Raw genomic sequence first — 18,345 nt, 5'->3', positions numbered from 1 at the left:
GTTGCTTTCGGATTCTGGAATGTAGAGAACGCATGGAATCATCTGGTCCAGTTCATCTATGTAGATAGTTCCTTCTCCTTCGACTCGGCATTGGTATTTCGAGAATCCATACACCTCCTTTATGTCAGACTCATGTAATTCAAAAGTTCTCTTTGGTGAGTAATGTGAAAAGCAGCTCCGCTATCTACAGTCCATAAATGTTTTGTGCTGTACTCACAATTTGAATCAGGAACATTTTTTAGAAGCACGGTATTGATTGTAGAGTGTGATTTGCCTTCGGAATCTCGTTGAGCTGATTTGGAGTTACTGGAACCCCTGCGTTCCAAATTAATGCCTTCTTCTTCTTTTAATGGCGGTAAGGTGGAAAATTGCTCTTTAGTTGCAGTCGGCATCTGTTGCTGTAGTTGAGGACGTGGTGCCAATAATGGCTGAGCCGACTGAAGTAGAATTTGCACCGGTTGCACGGGCGTAGCAGGAACTTGTGGCGGTTGTACCTGTGAGAATTGCACCCCTTGTCTTGGTTGGGGTACTTGTTGCGAAAATGTCTGTTGAGGTAAAAACCTTTCTTTGGCTGCAGAATAGAATTGTTCTGCTGAAGCTTCTTTGTTCATTTGGAAATCTAAAAAGAAATCCTCTTGGCGTAAATCAACATTTTTTTTCTGAACTTGAAGTGGTTGTACCTGTGAGAATTGCACCCCTTGACTTGGTTGGGGTACTTGTTGTGAAAATGTCTGTTGAGGTACAAACCTTTCTTTGGCTGAAGAATAGAATTGTTCTGCTGAAGCTTCTTTGTTCATTTGGAAATCTAAAAAGAAATCCTTCTCGCGCAAATCAACATTTTTCTGGCCATCTAAATTTTCTGGTGACCTGCATTGCTTAAAATGGTCACTGGATGGCGTTTCTGAGCTTTCTGGCAATAAAACAACATTTTGGTGCAGTTGCTTAATTTGACCACCAGGTGGCGCATTTTGGATCTGGCTTGGAACTGAGCCAAATTTCTGAAGACAAGTTGAGCTAGGTATTTTTCCAGTTTGGCCACTGGGTGGTGCTGCACCTAGTTCCTTGAGTGCTAAGGAATGCGTTACATCATCAGACTGTCTTCGTACAAATGCCATTTTATTCTTTTGTTCTGGTAAACTACATATTTTTCCTTGGCAATACTTTAACTGCATGCTTGTTATCTGGTCAAGTATGATCTCTTTTCTCATTAATACGGTACAATGAAATCCTATAAGATCCTTCTTATGCTGTATTAGATCACATGCATTCTTGTCTAGCTTCATTTTTAATAAACATTTTTGCGTAGCGTTAATTTCAAGTCTTAAATCACCAGCTAGGGAGTTTAGAGTTTGCATATCAATACATTGTAAGAAGGACTGACATTCTTGTGAAGTTGACTCGGAAAGCTTTATCAACACCTGATTCTCATTATTTTTGAGCTTTGGCAGAGCTCCAAAGATATTTGGCATATTTTCTTGGTGATAAGGATTCAAAACATTTACTTTCATTTCAGAGTTGTCCAGGGACACATATTGTTTATTATAACATTTTTCTTTCTGCATTACTACTGGACTAATATTGCTTGCATGATTCTTTAGAGAACATTGTTTTGCACAGAGAAATACTTTTTGCTTTGCAGAGAAGTTAGGAACATCAGTCTGACTGTATTTTAATTCTGGCAAGCAATAAATTTTTGTAGAAGAGTCATTGTTACTCACATTTTGGAGCTCTTGTTTATCTGGAATCAGAGATAAGATTCTTTGAAAAGGAAATTCTTGTGCATCTGCTGAGTTCTGCATTTTTGCTTCAAAGGCAGAGAAATTGTCTGTGCGTTATTTGCAGGCTTTTCAGCCGGTTAATTAGGATAAACAAAACCATCCTCTGCTACCATGTTGAGGGACGGATTTTTAAATTAGGTAGACTCGGCAGGCAGGAATGTAAGTAAAAACAAACTTTATTTAGCAAACAGAAAGTAAAGTAAATTGGTGCCAGCTGGCACTTTTATCTAGCAGCCGTAACATGGCTGAACACAGAATGGAAGATACATTGGAATGTGCCTGCTTACGTAAGCAGGCAGATGTGACATGTAGGAAAAGATATGAATTGTGGGAGTGAGGTATGAGGGGGGGTGATCAGACGGAGAAACACACATTAACTCTTTAACTACAGAATGTCTCTGTTCGCTGGCAATTCTCAGCGTGACAGTTTTGCTTTTTTTAAAGTACACTGAAGAGAATCCCACCAACTGATTGGTAAACTTTTTTCAAACATGTGTTTCTTTATTTACTTATTCAGAAAGTCAGTCAGTCTATTATAATATAATCTTATTTCTTATCTTGTCCTTCCCCAGTTTTATGACGATTTCAATTATTAATTTATTTATTTTATATTTTGTTGTTTATCATAAGTTAGTCTTACATTCTTTGTATGTTTATTTCTTTGAATTTAAAACAAGCTTAATTGTCAAAACAAGCAGGCAACCTCACTAATAACTGTAATAAATAATTAAGCATTATGAGCTCGAGAAACCACATCATGATCAAATACCAACTTTTATCTTTAAATGCTCCTTAGTATTTAAATCTGGTCTCAGGATGATAATGTAGCATTTGGGGAAGAAGATGCAGCCCAGAAGGCCAGCACCAGAAGCCAAGATGGAGAAAATCTGCACGGCCACCATATATTTCCCCTTGGTGCTCAAGTAGGTGGGCAGGAAAGAGATCCAGACACTGCAGAAGACCAGCATGCTGAAGGTGATCAGCTTGGCTTCATTGAAAGCCCCAGGCAGGTTCCTGGCTAGGAAAGCCACTGTGAAGCAAATGGCAGCAAGGAAACCCATGTAGCTGAGAACAACATAAAACATGGTGACAGAGCCTTCATTGCATTGAAGGATGATGTCTCCAGGCTGAGAATGCAAATCAGAGTCAGGAAATGGAGGAGAAACTCCAAGCCAGATTGCACAAATTACAATTTTTCCAGCAGAACCAGAAAGGATGATGGAGTTGGCCAAGCGCTTCCCCAACAATCTCCTCACCCTGTTCCCTGGTTTCGTGGCCAGGAAGGCCAGCACTACCATGATTGTTTTGGCTAACACACAAGACACAGCAACTGAGAAGATTATGCTGAATATTGTTTGTCGGAGAAGGCAGCTGGCTTTCCTTGGTTGACCAATGAAGAAAAAGGAGGACAAGAAGCAGTGCAAGAGGGAAACCAGGAGGATGTAGGACAGGTCACGGTTATTAGCTTTGACAATGGGAGTTTCTAGGTATTTAAGGAATATGGCTAAAACCAAGCCTGTGGTTAGAAACAAGAGTACAGCAAAGGAGACCAGGATGACACCCAGATGTTCTTCATAGGACAGGAAGGTTAGTCTTTTGGGAATGCATTGGATTCTGTCATCAGTTGGATATTTATCATCTGGGCATTTGGTGCATTTTTCAGTATCTGAAAAAACAGTAAGTAATATTATTTTTATATTCTCTCCTTTCACATTCCAACGCAGACCTTCTTTGGATGACAGCTGATGCTGAGGGACAAGAAAGCCATATTAATTGGTAAACTGAAATATAGATATGGACATAGACAGGGGGTTTTTCTGGTTGCCCATCTTAAACCAAATGTAGGCAGCTTACAATCCAGTTTAATATTAGCACTTTTGACTTTAATGGGTGTGTGTTACATTATTTTCTGATAACAGCACAAATACACTGTTATTCAAGTTGTATATTCACTACTTTAAATTGTAAACAAATGTTAATTTCTTTGGTACTGTCACATGAAAAGATATACCATATTTTTCAGAGTATGAGACAAACTTTTCCCCCAAAAAAGAGACTGAACATTTTTATGTGTATTTATTTATTTATTTATTTATTTATTTATTTATTTATTAGATTTGTATGCCGCCCCTCTCCGAAGACTCACCCACCCACTGGCTCCCACCCCTCAACCATTTTTTGCCTTTGTACGTCACATTATTGGCCTCTGCATAGAAACATTGAAGACCTCGTGGTCCATCTAGTCTGCCCTTATACGATTTCCTGTATTTTATCTTAGGATGGATACATGTTTATCCCAGGCATGTTTAAATTCAGTTACTGTGGATTTACCATCCACATCTGCTGGAAGTTTGTTCCAAGCATCTACTATTCTTTCTGACTGACTGACTGACTGACTGACTGACTGACTGACTAGTATAACTTTTGGCCTGTAAGATAAAATTGGTTTGGATGAGCAAAACCCTTTCATCTGAAACCAAACCTCAAGTTTCAATGAATTTAGATGATAAACAAGGAAGGAAATTTTCAAGCTGACAAGTAGAAAAGATACTTCCTTTAGCAGAATTCATCTTACCCAATCCACTACTTTCTTCCATCTCTTCCTGCCTTATTCTTCAAGATTTTATTCTTCCTAATATAGAATAAATTGGATATGTTTAAAATAGCAATAAAGAATAAAATAGTCAAGTTCAGATATGTCTTTTAACTTCCACTTTGATCAAATGTTCTTGTTGAATCCAATGCCTTTTCCTCTGATGTCACTCACCTTCCTGTGTGGAGATGGTCCCCTCTGGACAAGGAATGCAATCATAGCAGCAGATTGGTTCTTCTTTCCGTGCCCGTTTTACAAATCCAGGGTGACAATTGCTCACACATTTGGACTGAGGCAGAGTCTAAGGAGAAAAACAAAATTAATTCCAAATTATCTGCCAAGTTTTTGTTTATTAGATTGATTAAAATAAAATGAAACTGTGCTTAAGAAAGAAACTTTTGAATTACGGATCAGGAAAACATAAAATATTGCAAAGCTATTCCCCTTTGAAAACAAACCAAATCCTTGTTCCAGGTAAGATATAAAGAAAAAATTCCTCACAAACTATGACTGACAATCTTAAATGAAGTATTATTTAGTTATATCTGTACATTTATATTTTCAATTCATAAAGCTGCCATAAAGGTGAAATAAGACCAAAGATTACTGTCTTGTTTCTAGAATTATAGAGAGACTAAATCATGAGAATATGTCACTTAACAAGGCGTCTTTTGCTGGTACATGAAGTTGAGCTCTGTGTGAGAAAGGGATATTTCTAAAGCCCAGTTAGCAGGGGTGGGCTGCTGCCTGGGTGGGTGGAATGCAGTGGGATAGCAAAAATGGAGCTCCACCCAGAGCACCCAATTTGCACTGAAAGATGTTGAAAGAAAATGCAGGGCGTCCTATATAAGCTGCACCCAAAGTGTGGTAGTAAAAAAATTGGTAGCCCTTCACTGCCAGTTAGGTATTCAAGACAAAGTCCTTTCTATTGAAGAATTACAGATTGATTGATTGATTGATTGATTGATTGATTGATTGATTGACTGACTGACTGACTGACTGACTGACTTACTTACTTACTTACTTACTTACTTACTTACTTACTTACTTACTTAATTACTTACTTATTTATTAGTTTTGTATGCTGCCCCTCTCCGCAGACTCGGGGCGGCTAACAACAGTGAAAAGACAATATAACCAAATCTAACATTAAAAGTAATTTTAAAAAACCCAGTTTAAAGAACCAATCATACATACAGACATACCATGCATACATTTTATAAGCCTAGGAGGAAGGGAAGATCTCAATTCCCCCATGCCTGACGACAGAGGTGGGTTTTAAGAAGCTTACGAAAGGCAAGGAGGGTGGGGTTTTGTTGTTAATCATTACTTTTGTCCAACTATTTGAGCCCCCAAGAACCATAGATTTCCCCCCAAAAAAACCACTCCCCTCCACTACCTCCCAAAATTAGAACTACAATTAGATGACATGGAAAGACAGACCCACATATATTTATGACTTAAATTAGAGGAATTCTCTGTTTTAGTGGAAGACTTGGCAGTTGACAATCAAGATAAGCAATTGAATTCAAGGGGTTTACAAGCCAAAAACAAGCCTAAGTAGCATTTCATTATAAATTGACACTCTTCATCTCATTATAGAAAGTGTTTTTTGGGGGGGTCAAAGTCATTTGCATGGCTTCAATTTTCTAGTTTAAGGCATTATGCCATATATGACCAGTCATTGTGGTGCCATTTTGATTGAACACTTTCTTAGCAGTAGGAGCAGGGGTGCTGGTGTTCCAGATTGTATTACTGCAAATTCGTTCAAGTTACTTTAATCTTGCGTAGCTGCTTCAATGGCAAAATTACACTGCTAACCTGAGCATATAAAGCATTTGCTAGACCAATTCTCGAATACACCTGTCTGGAACCTACACTGCATATTGGACATTAATACAATTGAGAAAGTCCAGAAATATTTCAAAATAAGGATCCTCTACTTCTCTACTCGCAACACAATATCTTATTCCATCGGACTTGGAATTTTGGGTTTAGATCGCCTAGTTACTACTGGTTCTATAGAACTGGACTGAATAGGTAGGAACCCATGTCTGAGTGGGAGGCCTATCCCAGGCAGTTGAAAAGGAGGCAAAAATAACCCTGGTCAGATATGGGCTCTTTAAAAATATCTGATCCTGCTCTTTCCAGGGACACTAACACCAACAATACAGATAGAAAAGTTTTCAATATTTTCAAGCACCTTGTTGAGCAATTTTAGCCGTGAAAGAGCATCTTGACTGATAATAAGCTTTTGTCTTTCGAGACTCCCTAGTTGTTCTTTGATGGGATCCTTCTTGAGGAAAAGCAACCAGCTTATGATATTCAGATCTGCTGCTACATTTCCACTTTGGTCCAAGTATAGTTTTTCCCAGGAAAAATTGTAAAACTCATTCTTCTCCAGAAAGGGATGGAACTAGAATTGAAACATCCAGGAATTTTGAAAGCAATTTGAAACATCCTAAAAGAGGGAGCAATTTTAAAGCTCAGCCAGTGAAACAAAGATGTTCAGCCCTCCCTTCACTATTTGCCTAAATACTATTAGCACTGAGACTTTATACTACTTCACAGTGCTTTTACAGCCCTGTCTAAATGGTTTATAGAGTGAGCATACTGCCCCCAACAATCTGTCTCCCCATTTTATCAGCCTTGGTAGGATGGAAGGCTGAGTCTACCTTGAGCTCGTCAGGATAGAACTCCTGGCAGCAATACTTACATTATAACCACTGTGCCACCACAGCTAAATGCCAACACTGAGCAGCCATCAATCTGAAAAGCTTTAATTGGACTCCTGCAGTGAGGAAAGGTTATACTAAATGCTCCCAGATTTAGCTGAGATGTAGGAATAGAAAATTCTATCATCCTAATTACAAACCCATAAGTACAGGAATTTATTTACAATGTATACATTTTTAAAAATTATAATAGAAGTGTTTAACGTCAAAATATAATTGTAATAATCCCTGATCTTTGGAACATAATCTTGTGAAATAACTCTGGCCTCAGCTTGGCCAAATCTGTTAATGTTTCACAGAACAAGTAAGTTGAAATGGATCCCCTACATGGGCATTGGATTTTTTTTTAAAGAAGAACTGGTTTTGATGGATCAATGTCAGGAACCCATACCTGCCATGGCTCTAGAGCCCCCAATCTCTCTTTCTTCTCTGCTTTTCTCCTCCTAGATATTGAGGAATATGCAACATTCAAGGCATGGGCCAGAGTCTTAACAACACTATAAACACGGTGGTCATTCTTTATCAGAATTCTGTTCTTTTTCTCTTGCATGTCCAGTTGTGCTATCTGGGTGCATCGTCTCCGGCCCTTGACAGAAAGGAAATGCTTTGAAAAAGAACAGCAAAAAGACTGGTCTTCAAATTTGAAATCTCTAAAAAGTTTGGATTGAAAGGCATCATCATCTGTCCATTTCCTTTCCTGAAAAGAAAAGACCCAAAAACTATGCATATATTTGTGAAGTGTATGCCTTTCCATTATCAGTTTCTCAACTGTTGTGGTGATCCAGACTTTCCCTTCAATGGGTCCTGGCAAACCTTCAATTGTTAAATGGACGTGGCGAACACTATCCATAAGGGCAAAAAATTCTATGAAGTGAACAAAGACATTGACTTGTTTCCACTTAGAAATGGCATTTCTGAGAGGTTCTGTAGCTCTAGCCATTGAGAATTGTTGTGAGATAACAACACAAATTCCATTTCGGACAAGCATAGGAGTGAAAGTTCTCATGAAATTCTCTCCCTCCTCTGTGTCTGTTGAAAAGAGACCAATCAAAGTCCATCTGAAATGGAGAAGGATATAAACAATTCCTGAGTATTGGAACCCATTTTGAGGAAGCATCTGATGGAAAAAGGGAATTTGACTTTTATCACTCAGAGCCTCTGAAACAATTTTATAACTCATCTGAAGAAACAATAAAGAACAGTGTATTATATTTAGATCAGATGAAGTCCAAATGTAAGGTTTTAACACATCCAGCGTGGTTCTCACAAGTATATTAGAATAGTTTATGGTTCTTAAGCTGTATTAAGATAAAGAATACGATATCCAGAATATTAGGATGTTTTATTATAAGCATTTGTCTAATATGGGACAGGTGTCTTTCTCTTTTCTAATAAAATTAACGTATTGTGTCTTCTATCTCTAGAGCACTGCAATTGCAAATCAGTTCATTTTGAAGATTTGCTTAAATGTTCCATATTTACTTTGTGTCCAGTTTATTCATGTCTTACTTGAGTCAACAATGGCCATGGCCAAAAGCTGTTCTTGAATTCCAAAGAGAATATATGACTGAATTTATTACCCACCCACCAACAATCTGCTCACTTTACGAGATAGAGAAACACATAATCAAACCTGTGGGACTTTGTAGGTGCCTACTAATGTTGACACCTGAATGGAAATGTCATCAAAAGATCCATCAAGAACAGCCATCAGGTTGTCCTTCTTGCCACAGCTGTAGTTGGGAACATTGGCTTCTCCAGTTGAGAGCATGTCCAGCAAGGCATCTGAAGTGGCACAGGTGTTCAAATAATTGTCATGGATGTTGTAGCCAAGTGTGAGATTGTACAAAAGTTGAAAATTCTTGTTGACTTCTTCAATGGCAAAAACAAAGCATAGTATTCTTTCTGGATTAGTAACTGTAATACTGTAAAAAATACCACTGTTTAATTATTATGAAGGTTGGGAAGGTGGGGTGAATATTTAATATTCAGAAATATATCATTCTTTGTAATAGTGCTCAATTTAATTTGTGCAATGATCAAGATTCAAAATAATTCAACGATTAAAATAGAATCATCAGCAAAGAGGACTTACCATAAGTGACCCAGAAAAGCAATTCTAAAAACAAAACCATAATCTATTCTTACTAGAATCAGACATTTAATATCAATGAATGGTTATAAAAATAGGGAAATGGATTGGATAGAGGTAAATACATTTTTTCAATAAACTAGTTGTGATTAATTCAGGGTTCTACAAGACTTGGAAGGTGGGGGGTTAGATTTAGATTTGGGTCTCAAAAAATAAGATTTAAGAGAGAAGCCAGGGTAATCCAAATGATTCAACAAATTAAAACAGGTCCTACAATATAGCAGTAAGTGAAAGAAAAGAAGACTGGAAATTGAGAGAATGCAACTCCATCCCACTGAATGACTTACGAGGGAGATTGAGTATCAGGAGATGTGTTGAAAGACAACATTGCATCAGATATTACTGTGGCCACAGAGAATATACTAATGAGGTGGTCTCCTGGCTTGTAATAGCTCCATAGTTTTCTTCCCTCACATTTCTGAAAACTCTGCAGGCACTTCGTTCTCAGCTTCCCAGAGACTGGCTGGGACATCAGCAGAAGCAGAAACAGAAGGAGGAGGTCCATAATTCATGGGACTGAATCAATTCTCTTCCTAATTCTAAGGAAGAACAAGTGAGTTTGAAGAAATCAAAGCACTCTTACAAGATGGAAATGAGAGTGACTTTCTAGACCGAGAGGGAGATAAACAGAACTTCACCTGGAAAGGGGAGAAAGGAAAGGTGCATTCAAGAAGCCCATTCCCTGAATGTCCCAAAAATTTGTGCAACACGGAGTGTGATGTGAGACATTTATCCTTTTCTGATGCAAGATGAGATCCCTTTCAAGTTGCTTCAGTCTGATGTTTACATCAAAGGTAGTCACTGGAGAAATATCAGGAGATACCTCACAGACCAGGATTTTAATAATTACTGTAAGAAGCAACATCTCCTCTGGGAATCCTGAACTACCTCTGGGCCTCCATGTGTGAAGGAGAAGCTGGAGAAAACCATTGTGAAAAATCATAGGTATACTCTTAGAGGGCTTGTGATCCTTGCTTTCTGGACATATCTAGGCAGTGATACTGAAGAAAGAAATTGAGTGTTCTCTTTCAATGCACTCTCTTGTCTCCAGAAACACCTGGGGAAGGTCACCCAAAACTAAACATTTTGGTGCCACCTTAAGTTAATGGAGATTAATTCTAGTGCTGCCTGTCTTCTCTTGCTAAGAAAGAAATCTGTAACCTTGAACCCTGCCTAATGTTAAAAATAGGACTTGTTTATGATTTACTTTTTCAGTAGATCTCCATATACAATGGGACCTCTACCTAAGAACGCCTCTACTTATGAACTTTTCTTGATAAGAACCAGGTGTTCAAGATTTTTTGCCTCTTCTCAAGAACCATTTTCCACTTACAAACCCGTGCCTCTGAAACTGTAACCAGAAAAGGCAAGGAGAAGCTTCCATGGGCCCTCTCTAGGAATCTCCTGGGAGGAAACAGGGCTGGAAAAGGTAGAAAGAAGTCTCTGTGGGGCCTCTCTAGGAATCTCCTGGGAGGAAACAGGGCCTCCACCCTCCCTGTGGTTTCCCCAATTGCACACATTATTTGCTTTTACATTGATTCCTATGGGGAAAATTGCTTCTTTTTACAAACTTTTCTAGTTAAGAACCTGGTCATGGAATGAATTAAGTTCATAAGCAGAGGTACCACTGTATTAATCAGAGGTGGAATTCATCTGGTAAACACCAGTTTGGCCAAACTGTTTACAGTGATCCCCCGCTCGTTGCGAGGGTTCCGTTCCAGGACCCCCCGCAACGAGCGGGTTTTCGCGAAGTAGCGCTGCGGAAGTAAAAACACCATCTGCGCATGTGCAGATGGTGTTTTTACTTCCGCAGCGATATCGAGGAGCCGAAGATTGGGGGCGGCGTGGCTGTTTTAAACGTCGCCGCCGGCATGGGGGGCTTGCCAGCACCCCCGGGACCCCCAACCCGGGTTTGGGGGGCTGCTAGGAAGCCCCCCATGCCGGCGGTGACGTTTTAAAACAGCCGCGCCGCCCCCAATCTTCGGCTCCTCGCTAGCGGGCAGGCAGGCGGTTCGCTCTCTCCGCTTTCCACCTGAGTCCTGAAGCGAATTCGCTTCAGGACTCAGGTGGAAAGCGGCGAGAATGAACGGCATGGGCGCGGGACGCGCGAGCGAGCAGCGGACAAGCCGTTCGCTAGCACTCGCTCTCGCCACTTTCCACCTGAATCCTGAAGCGAATTCGCTTCAGGGCTCAGGTGGAAAGCGACGAGAATGAACGGCGTGGGCGCGGGACGCGCGAGCGAGCAGCGGACAAGCCGTTCGCTAGCGCTCGCTCTCGCCGCTTTCCACCTGAATCCTGAAGCGAATTCGCTTCAGGGCTCAGGTGGAAAGCGGCGAGAATGAACGGCGTGGGCGCGGGACGCGCGAGCGAGCAGCGGACAAGCCGTTCGCTAGCGCTCGCTCTCGCCGCTTTCCACCTGAATCCTGAAGCGAATTCGCTTCAGGGCTCAGGTGGAAAGCGGCGAGAATAAACGGCGTGGGCGCGGGACGCGCGAGCGAGCAGCGGACAAGCCGTTCGCTAGCGCTCGCTCTCGCCGCTTTCCACCTGAATCCTGAAGCGAATTCGCTTCAGGACTCAGGTGGAAAGCGGCGAGAATGAACGGCGTGGGCGGGCGAAGGGCGGGCGGCAGCAAGGAGTTTGCGTGGGCGGTGGGGAAACTCTTTGCTGATGCCCGCCACTCGCCCTCCCGCCAGCAAGAGGGGGAAGACCCAGGGAAGCTGCCCAGCAGCTGATCTGCCGGGCGCCATCTACGCATGCGTGCCCATAGAAAAAAAGGGCACGCATGCGCAGATGGTGTTTTGACTTCCGGGTTCAAAAATCGCAAATTACCCTGTTCGCAATGGTCGGGGATGCAATAACCGGGGGATCACTGTATTAATTTTCCCCAAAAATTTCCTATTTTTTTCCAATAGGCAAACTGGCTGATCAAGTTCCTGGCTCACCCTGCCCATCCCACCCCTCCCAGGCACAGCTTCTCCCGCTCATCAGCACTTGCCTGCCATCGCCCATCAAATATTTGGTAAGTTGCTCTGAGTACAACGTTAATGTTGTTCTATTGTTAAGAATAGGACCTCTTTATGATTTACTTTTCTATTAGATCTCCCTCGGAGAGGGGAGGCATACAAATCTAATTAAATCTAAATCTATACTAATCCCAAATCCCAAATCTGATGTGATTATAAAATTTCTCATGTGAAAATAAAATTTCACTTCCCCTAGAAATATCAATTTTACTGTGATATTTGAGACAAAGGGTCTGGAAAGTGATAATTGGCCAACTGTAGCATAGGGTAAATATGGAATAGTCATGGGGATAATTTTTCCCCTTTACACTCAACTTCAGTAACTTGTTGTAACTTGTTGCGTGTATCCTTGAGATTTGTATTAATATTGAGTGTTTCGTGATTGCTTATTTGATCCCTATGACAATCATTAAGTGTTGTACCTCATGATTCTTGACAAATGTATCTTTTTCTTTTATGTACACTGAGAGCATATGCACCAAAGACAAATTCCTTGTATGTGCAATCACACTTGGCCAATAAAGATTTCTATTCTATTCTATTCTATTTTGTTCTGTTCTGTTCTATTCTTGTAAGACCCTAGGACCTTTATACTTTGAAGTGTCTTTGTTTATTAAATAAACAGCAGTTTGTGTGATGTCTTCCTTCGACAACTCCCCAGGGTCTAATGGAAGTTTGCAAGGACTGATGGCCAACAAAGAGGAGAAGGAACTGCCTTCTTTTCTGAATCCAAGAGCACAGATGGGAGAAGAAAAAAAAGAGAAACGGAGATCTGCCAGATTACTTGGGAGATGGCCCTGCCCATCTTGATGGGCTGCACCAGAAAGCTATTTATCGCAGCAGGCAGGGAGAAGCGTTGCTGAGAACAATGCGTTGATTTCCTAGCTGTTTGTTTGATTTTCGTGCTTCCTGCTTGACTGTGTCTGGAATTGTGCCTTGGAGACTCTGAAATTCTCTTGCCAAATGAGGTCTTGCTTGCAGAGATCTCAGAGTCTTGGTGTTTAACCGACTACTGTAAATATGAGCCAGCAATGTGCAGTGGTGGCTAAAAAAGCCAACACAATCTTCAGCTGCATCAACAGGAAGATTCACACCAATACTAAGGATGTACTAATACCAATGCCCTAGTCAGACCACACCTAGAGTACTGCATTTAATTCTGGTCATATCACTACAAAAAGGACATTGAAACTCTAGAAAAAGCACAGAAAAGAGCAACCAGATTGATAAGGGAACTGGAAACCAAGAAAGAGAGAGGTTGTTGGAACTGGGCATGGATAGTCTAGAAAAAAAGAGGACCAGGGTGGACATGATAGCAGTATACTGGTATTTGATGACAGAGCTGCACTTTTGGAAGCTAACCCAACCCAGCCAGCCAGCCACAGAACAATATACATGTATAAGAAGCTGAAGTCTTCAAAGGAATACACTGTAGCAGGAGTTCTTGAAAAAAAAATATTTACTTCTTCGTAGCAAAGATTACTTTTCTATTTACACTAGTACTTATACTCTATCTTACTATAGATAAGTCACACTACAACTTGTCAACCACTAAATTACAACCACTTCAACCACAGCAACCAACAGAGACCAATGCAAACATTTCTTACATGTTTATATATTTACATATATGTTTATATATTTGCAGCATATTTAGTTTACTCATAATGATTCAGCATTCTCTATGTAGAATAGCCATCACATTGATTACAGTCCTTCCTCCTGCATTGGGATTTTATATCTGGTCAGGCCTAATCCTGACATTTGAGGGGTTGCCACAGAGAACAGGGGTCACATTATTTTCCAGGGCCAGAGCAGAGGGCCAGACCAGGAGCAACAGATGGAAACTGATCAAGGAGAAATTCAAACTGGAAATAAGGAAGAACTTTCTGATAGTGAGAGAGATCAACCAGTGGAACCGCCTGCCAGTGGAGGTTGTGAATGCCCCATCACTTGACACATTCAAAAAGAAATTGGACTGCCATTTGGCTGGGGTGGAGTAGGATTGAGGAGGGGATTGGATGAAATGACCTGCAAGGTCGATTTCCACTCTAAAAATAAGTAAAATAAAAAGTAATCCTATTTTGTTTTACTGAATACATCCCGGCTTAGTTCATAAAAGTAAAGAGTACTATAGCTTATGTCTATTGTTTATAAAGCTCGTTAGTACATTAAATACTTTTATAAAAGAGAAACTCATTATTATCTTCCTTTAATGACCTTCTCATTCTTTGAATTTATTTTCTTTTCCATCTATTGGGCAAAGAGGCCTAGATAGTCTTTGTGGTCACTTCTGCAGCTACAGATATAGAAACATAGAAACATAGAAACATAGAAGACTGACGGCAGAAAAAGACCCCATGGTCCATCTAGTCTGCCCTTTTACTATTTCCTGTATTTTATCTTACAATGGATATATGTTTATCCCAGGCATGTTTAAATTCGGTTACTGTGGATTTACCAACCACGTCTGCTGGAAGTTTGTTCCAAGGATCTACTACTCTTTCAGTAAAATAATACTTTCTCATGTTGCCTTTGATCTTTCCCCCAACTAACTTCAGATTGTGTCCCCTTGTTCTTGTGTTCACTTTCCTGTTAAAAACACTTCCCTCCTGAACCCTATTTAACCCTTTAACATATTTAAATGTTTCGATCATGTCCCCCCTTTTCCTTCTGTCTTCCAGACTATACAGATTGAGTTCATTAAGTCTTTCCTGATACGTTTTATACTTAAGACCTTCCACCATTCTTGTAGCCCGTCTTTGGACCCGTTCAATTTTGTCAATATCTTTTTGTAGGTGAGGTCTCCAGAACTGAACACAGTACTCCAAATGTGGTCTCACCAGCGCTCTATATAAGGGGATCACAATCTCCCTCTTCCTGCTTGTTATACCTCTAGCTATGCAGCCAAGCATCCTACTTGCCTTTCCTACCGCCCGACCACACTGCTCACCCATTTTGAGACTGTCAGAAATCACTACCCCTAAATCCTTCTCTTCTGAAGTTTTTGCTAACACAGAACTGCCAATGCAATACTCAGATTTACTATTCCTTTTCCCCAAGTGCATTATTTTACATTTGGAAACATTAAACTGCAGTTTCCATTGTTTTGACCATTTATCTAGTAACGCTAAATCATTTACCATATTACAGACCCCTCCAGGAATATCAACCCTATTGCACACTTTAGAGTCATCGGCAAATAGGCAAACCTTCCCTACCAAACCTTCCCCTATGTCACTCACAAACATATTAAAAAGAATAGGACCCAGAACAGACCCTTGTGGCACACCGCTTGTAACCTGACTCTGCTCAGAATACTCGCCATTAACAATAACTCTCTGATGTCTATGCTTCAGCCAGCTTGAAATCCACTGAACTATCCAGGGACTAAGTCCAATCTTCACTAATTTATCTATCAGCTCTTTATGTGGAACCGTATCAAAGGCTTTGCTGAAGTCCAGATAGGCAATATCCACGGCACCACCTTGATCCAACACCTTTGTGACATAGTCAAAGAACTCAATGAGATTAGTCTGACACGATTTGCCTTCAGTAAAGCCATGCTGATTTGGGTCCAATAAGTTATTGTTTTTTAGATGCTGATTTATCCTCTTTTTGAGTAGAGTCTCCATCATTTTAACTACAACTGATGTCAAGCTAACTGGCCTGTAGTTTCCAGCTTCTTCTCTACTGCCCTTCTTGTGGATAGGCACAACACTGGCCATTCTCCAATCCTCAGGAACATCTCCTGTTAACAGGGATTGGTTAAACAAATCAGTCAGGGGGGTAGCAATGACAGATCTGAGTTCTTTAAGAACTCTGGGATGGATGCCATCTGGACCCATTGCCTTATTTATCTTTAATCGTTCAAGTTCTTCTAAGACATCGGCTTCTAATATCACTGGAGCTGAATCCGTACAGCTGGAAGCAATGCTATATCCCTCTATAGTATTATTTTGTAAGGTGTCTTTTGAGAAAACTGAACAGAAGTAGCTATTGAAATGGTCAGTGATCTCCTTATTCCCATCAATGCATGTATTATTCCCGGTACTAAGCTTTGTGATGCTGCAGTTTTTCTTCTTCCTATCACTAATATATCTGAAGAAGGTTTTATCCCCCTTCTTTACAGATTTTGCTATTTCTTCCTCTTTTGAGGCTTTAGCAGCATATATTATCTGTTTCGCCTCCTTCTGTCTCATTTTATACACCTCTCTATCAGCTATACTTCCAGACTCTTTATACCTCCTATAGGCAGCCTTTTTTTCATTGACTATAGCCCTTACATCATTGCTAAACCATAGCGGTTTCTTCTTCCTTTTACCTTTAGTTACTTGCTTTACATAAAGTCTTGTGGCTTTTAAGATGGCCTTTTTTAATACAGTCCACTGGGTGCTCGCTCCTGCCATTTTATCCCTCCCCTTTAATTCATTATTTAAATATTCCCCCATTGCATTAAAATTTGTTTTTCTGAAATCCAATACTTTCGTTGCAGTATAGGATTGCTCACAATCAGTTTTTACATCAAACCACAAACATAGATGGTCGCTGCAACCTAAATTTTCTCCCACCTTGACCTCTGAAACCCGATTCCCATTTGTAAAAACTAAATCTAGAATATTCTCCCCTCTAGTTGGTGTCTTAACTAGCTGTGCCATAGCTGCTCCTGTAAAGGCCTCTACTATATTCTTACTTTTGCATGTAAGGGCACTGGGGATATTCCAGTCAACATCAGGCATGTTGAAATCACCCATAACCACAATATCTCCCTTTACTGCCATTAGGGTAATCTCATCCACCATCTTGTTGTCATGTTCCTCAGATTGCCCTGGAGGCCTATAGATCACCCCAATTCTAATGACAGAACCGTCTTTATTTTGCATGCAAATCCAGAGGGTCTCCAGATCTTTACATGTATTTTGAATTAGTATTGTTTTTAGACTTTCTTTAACATAAATGGCTACTCCACCTCCCCTTCTCTCTATTCTATCCTTCCTATACAGTGTATATCCTGGTATGGATATTTCCCATTCATTGGAATCCTTAAACCATGTCTCAGTTATGGCAACCAGATCCAAATTATCTCTAGATATTATGGCCATTAACTCACAGAGCTTGTTGCTCAAGCTTCGAGCATTCGTGCACATTACCCGAATAACATTATTTTCATTATTACCTGTATCAGTAGTAGTTTCTAAAACCCATTGCTACTGGTTCGTGCTCATGCAACATTTTGCACATATGCAGAAGTGTCCCAGGCAGGTGGGTGGTGCCTCTTGCCGACACTGTTACCGATTTGCAGAACCAGGCCAAACCGGAAGCAACACACCATTGTAGATATGTAGATATTGCATATATGTTAAATTACTTTTATCTTGCATTTCTCCTAAAGGATTTGTCTGCCTTCACTAATAATTTCTCGATAAGAAAGTTTTTAAAAGTTCAACCACTTTAACGGCCCATAAATCACATGATTCCTTTGAAGTGGTCATCTTGTACTCTGGCAATCAACCTTCAAGGTTTTGTTTTTCAACTGATTATAAAAAAAACAAGACAGATTTTTCCCACAGTAGAGATTCTTTGGAATTAACTTTATAGTCTTTAAATCAGTTTCACAAAACATTTATAGTGTTTTCCAAAAAAAAAAACCCCCTCTAAACTCATCTCTTTGCTATATATTATAAAAAATCTCAAAAATAAAGATTTTACAAAATTGGATGTTGTTTTGCTTTTTTTTAAGTACACTGAACAGAATCCCACCAACTGATTGGTAAACTTTTTTCAAACATGTGTTTCTTTATTTACTTACTCAGAAAGTCAGTCAGTCAGACCTCTATTATAATATAATCTTATTTCTTATCTTGTCCTTCCCCAGTTTTATGACGATTTCAATTATTAATTAATTTATTTTATATTTTGTTGTTTATCATAAGTTAGTCTTACATTCTTTGAATGTTTATTTCTTTGAATTTAAAATAAACATAATTGTCAAAACAAGCAGGCAAGCTGACTAATAACTGTAATAAATAATTAAGCATTATGAGCTCAAGAAACCACGTCATGA

General features: G+C 39.9%; 1 protein-coding gene across 1 annotated transcript; it reads right to left on the bottom strand.

The window, feature by feature from the left end:
- Positions 1 to 346: 346 nt before the first annotated feature.
- On the bottom strand, positions 347 to 9,770 carry LOC139159198 (vomeronasal type-2 receptor 26-like). The gene is made up of 8 exons (XM_070736550.1): positions 9,673 to 9,770; positions 8,740 to 9,031; positions 7,498 to 8,286; positions 6,575 to 6,787; positions 4,546 to 4,672; positions 2,552 to 3,444; positions 1,719 to 1,738; positions 347 to 494 (listed from the first exon to the last, which is right to left on the bottom strand). The coding sequence occupies exons 1-8, from the start codon at positions 9,768 to 9,770 to the stop codon at positions 347 to 349; spliced, it is 2,580 nt and encodes an 859-aa protein (XP_070592651.1).
- Between the last annotated feature and the right edge of the window lie 8,575 nt (positions 9,771 to 18,345).

The sequence above is a fragment of the Erythrolamprus reginae genome, chromosome 2 (assembly GCF_031021105.1).
Source record: "Erythrolamprus reginae isolate rEryReg1 chromosome 2, rEryReg1.hap1, whole genome shotgun sequence".
NCBI lineage: Eukaryota > Metazoa > Chordata > Lepidosauria > Squamata > Dipsadidae > Erythrolamprus > Erythrolamprus reginae.
This window is presented reverse-complemented; position numbering and strand designations above follow the sequence as displayed.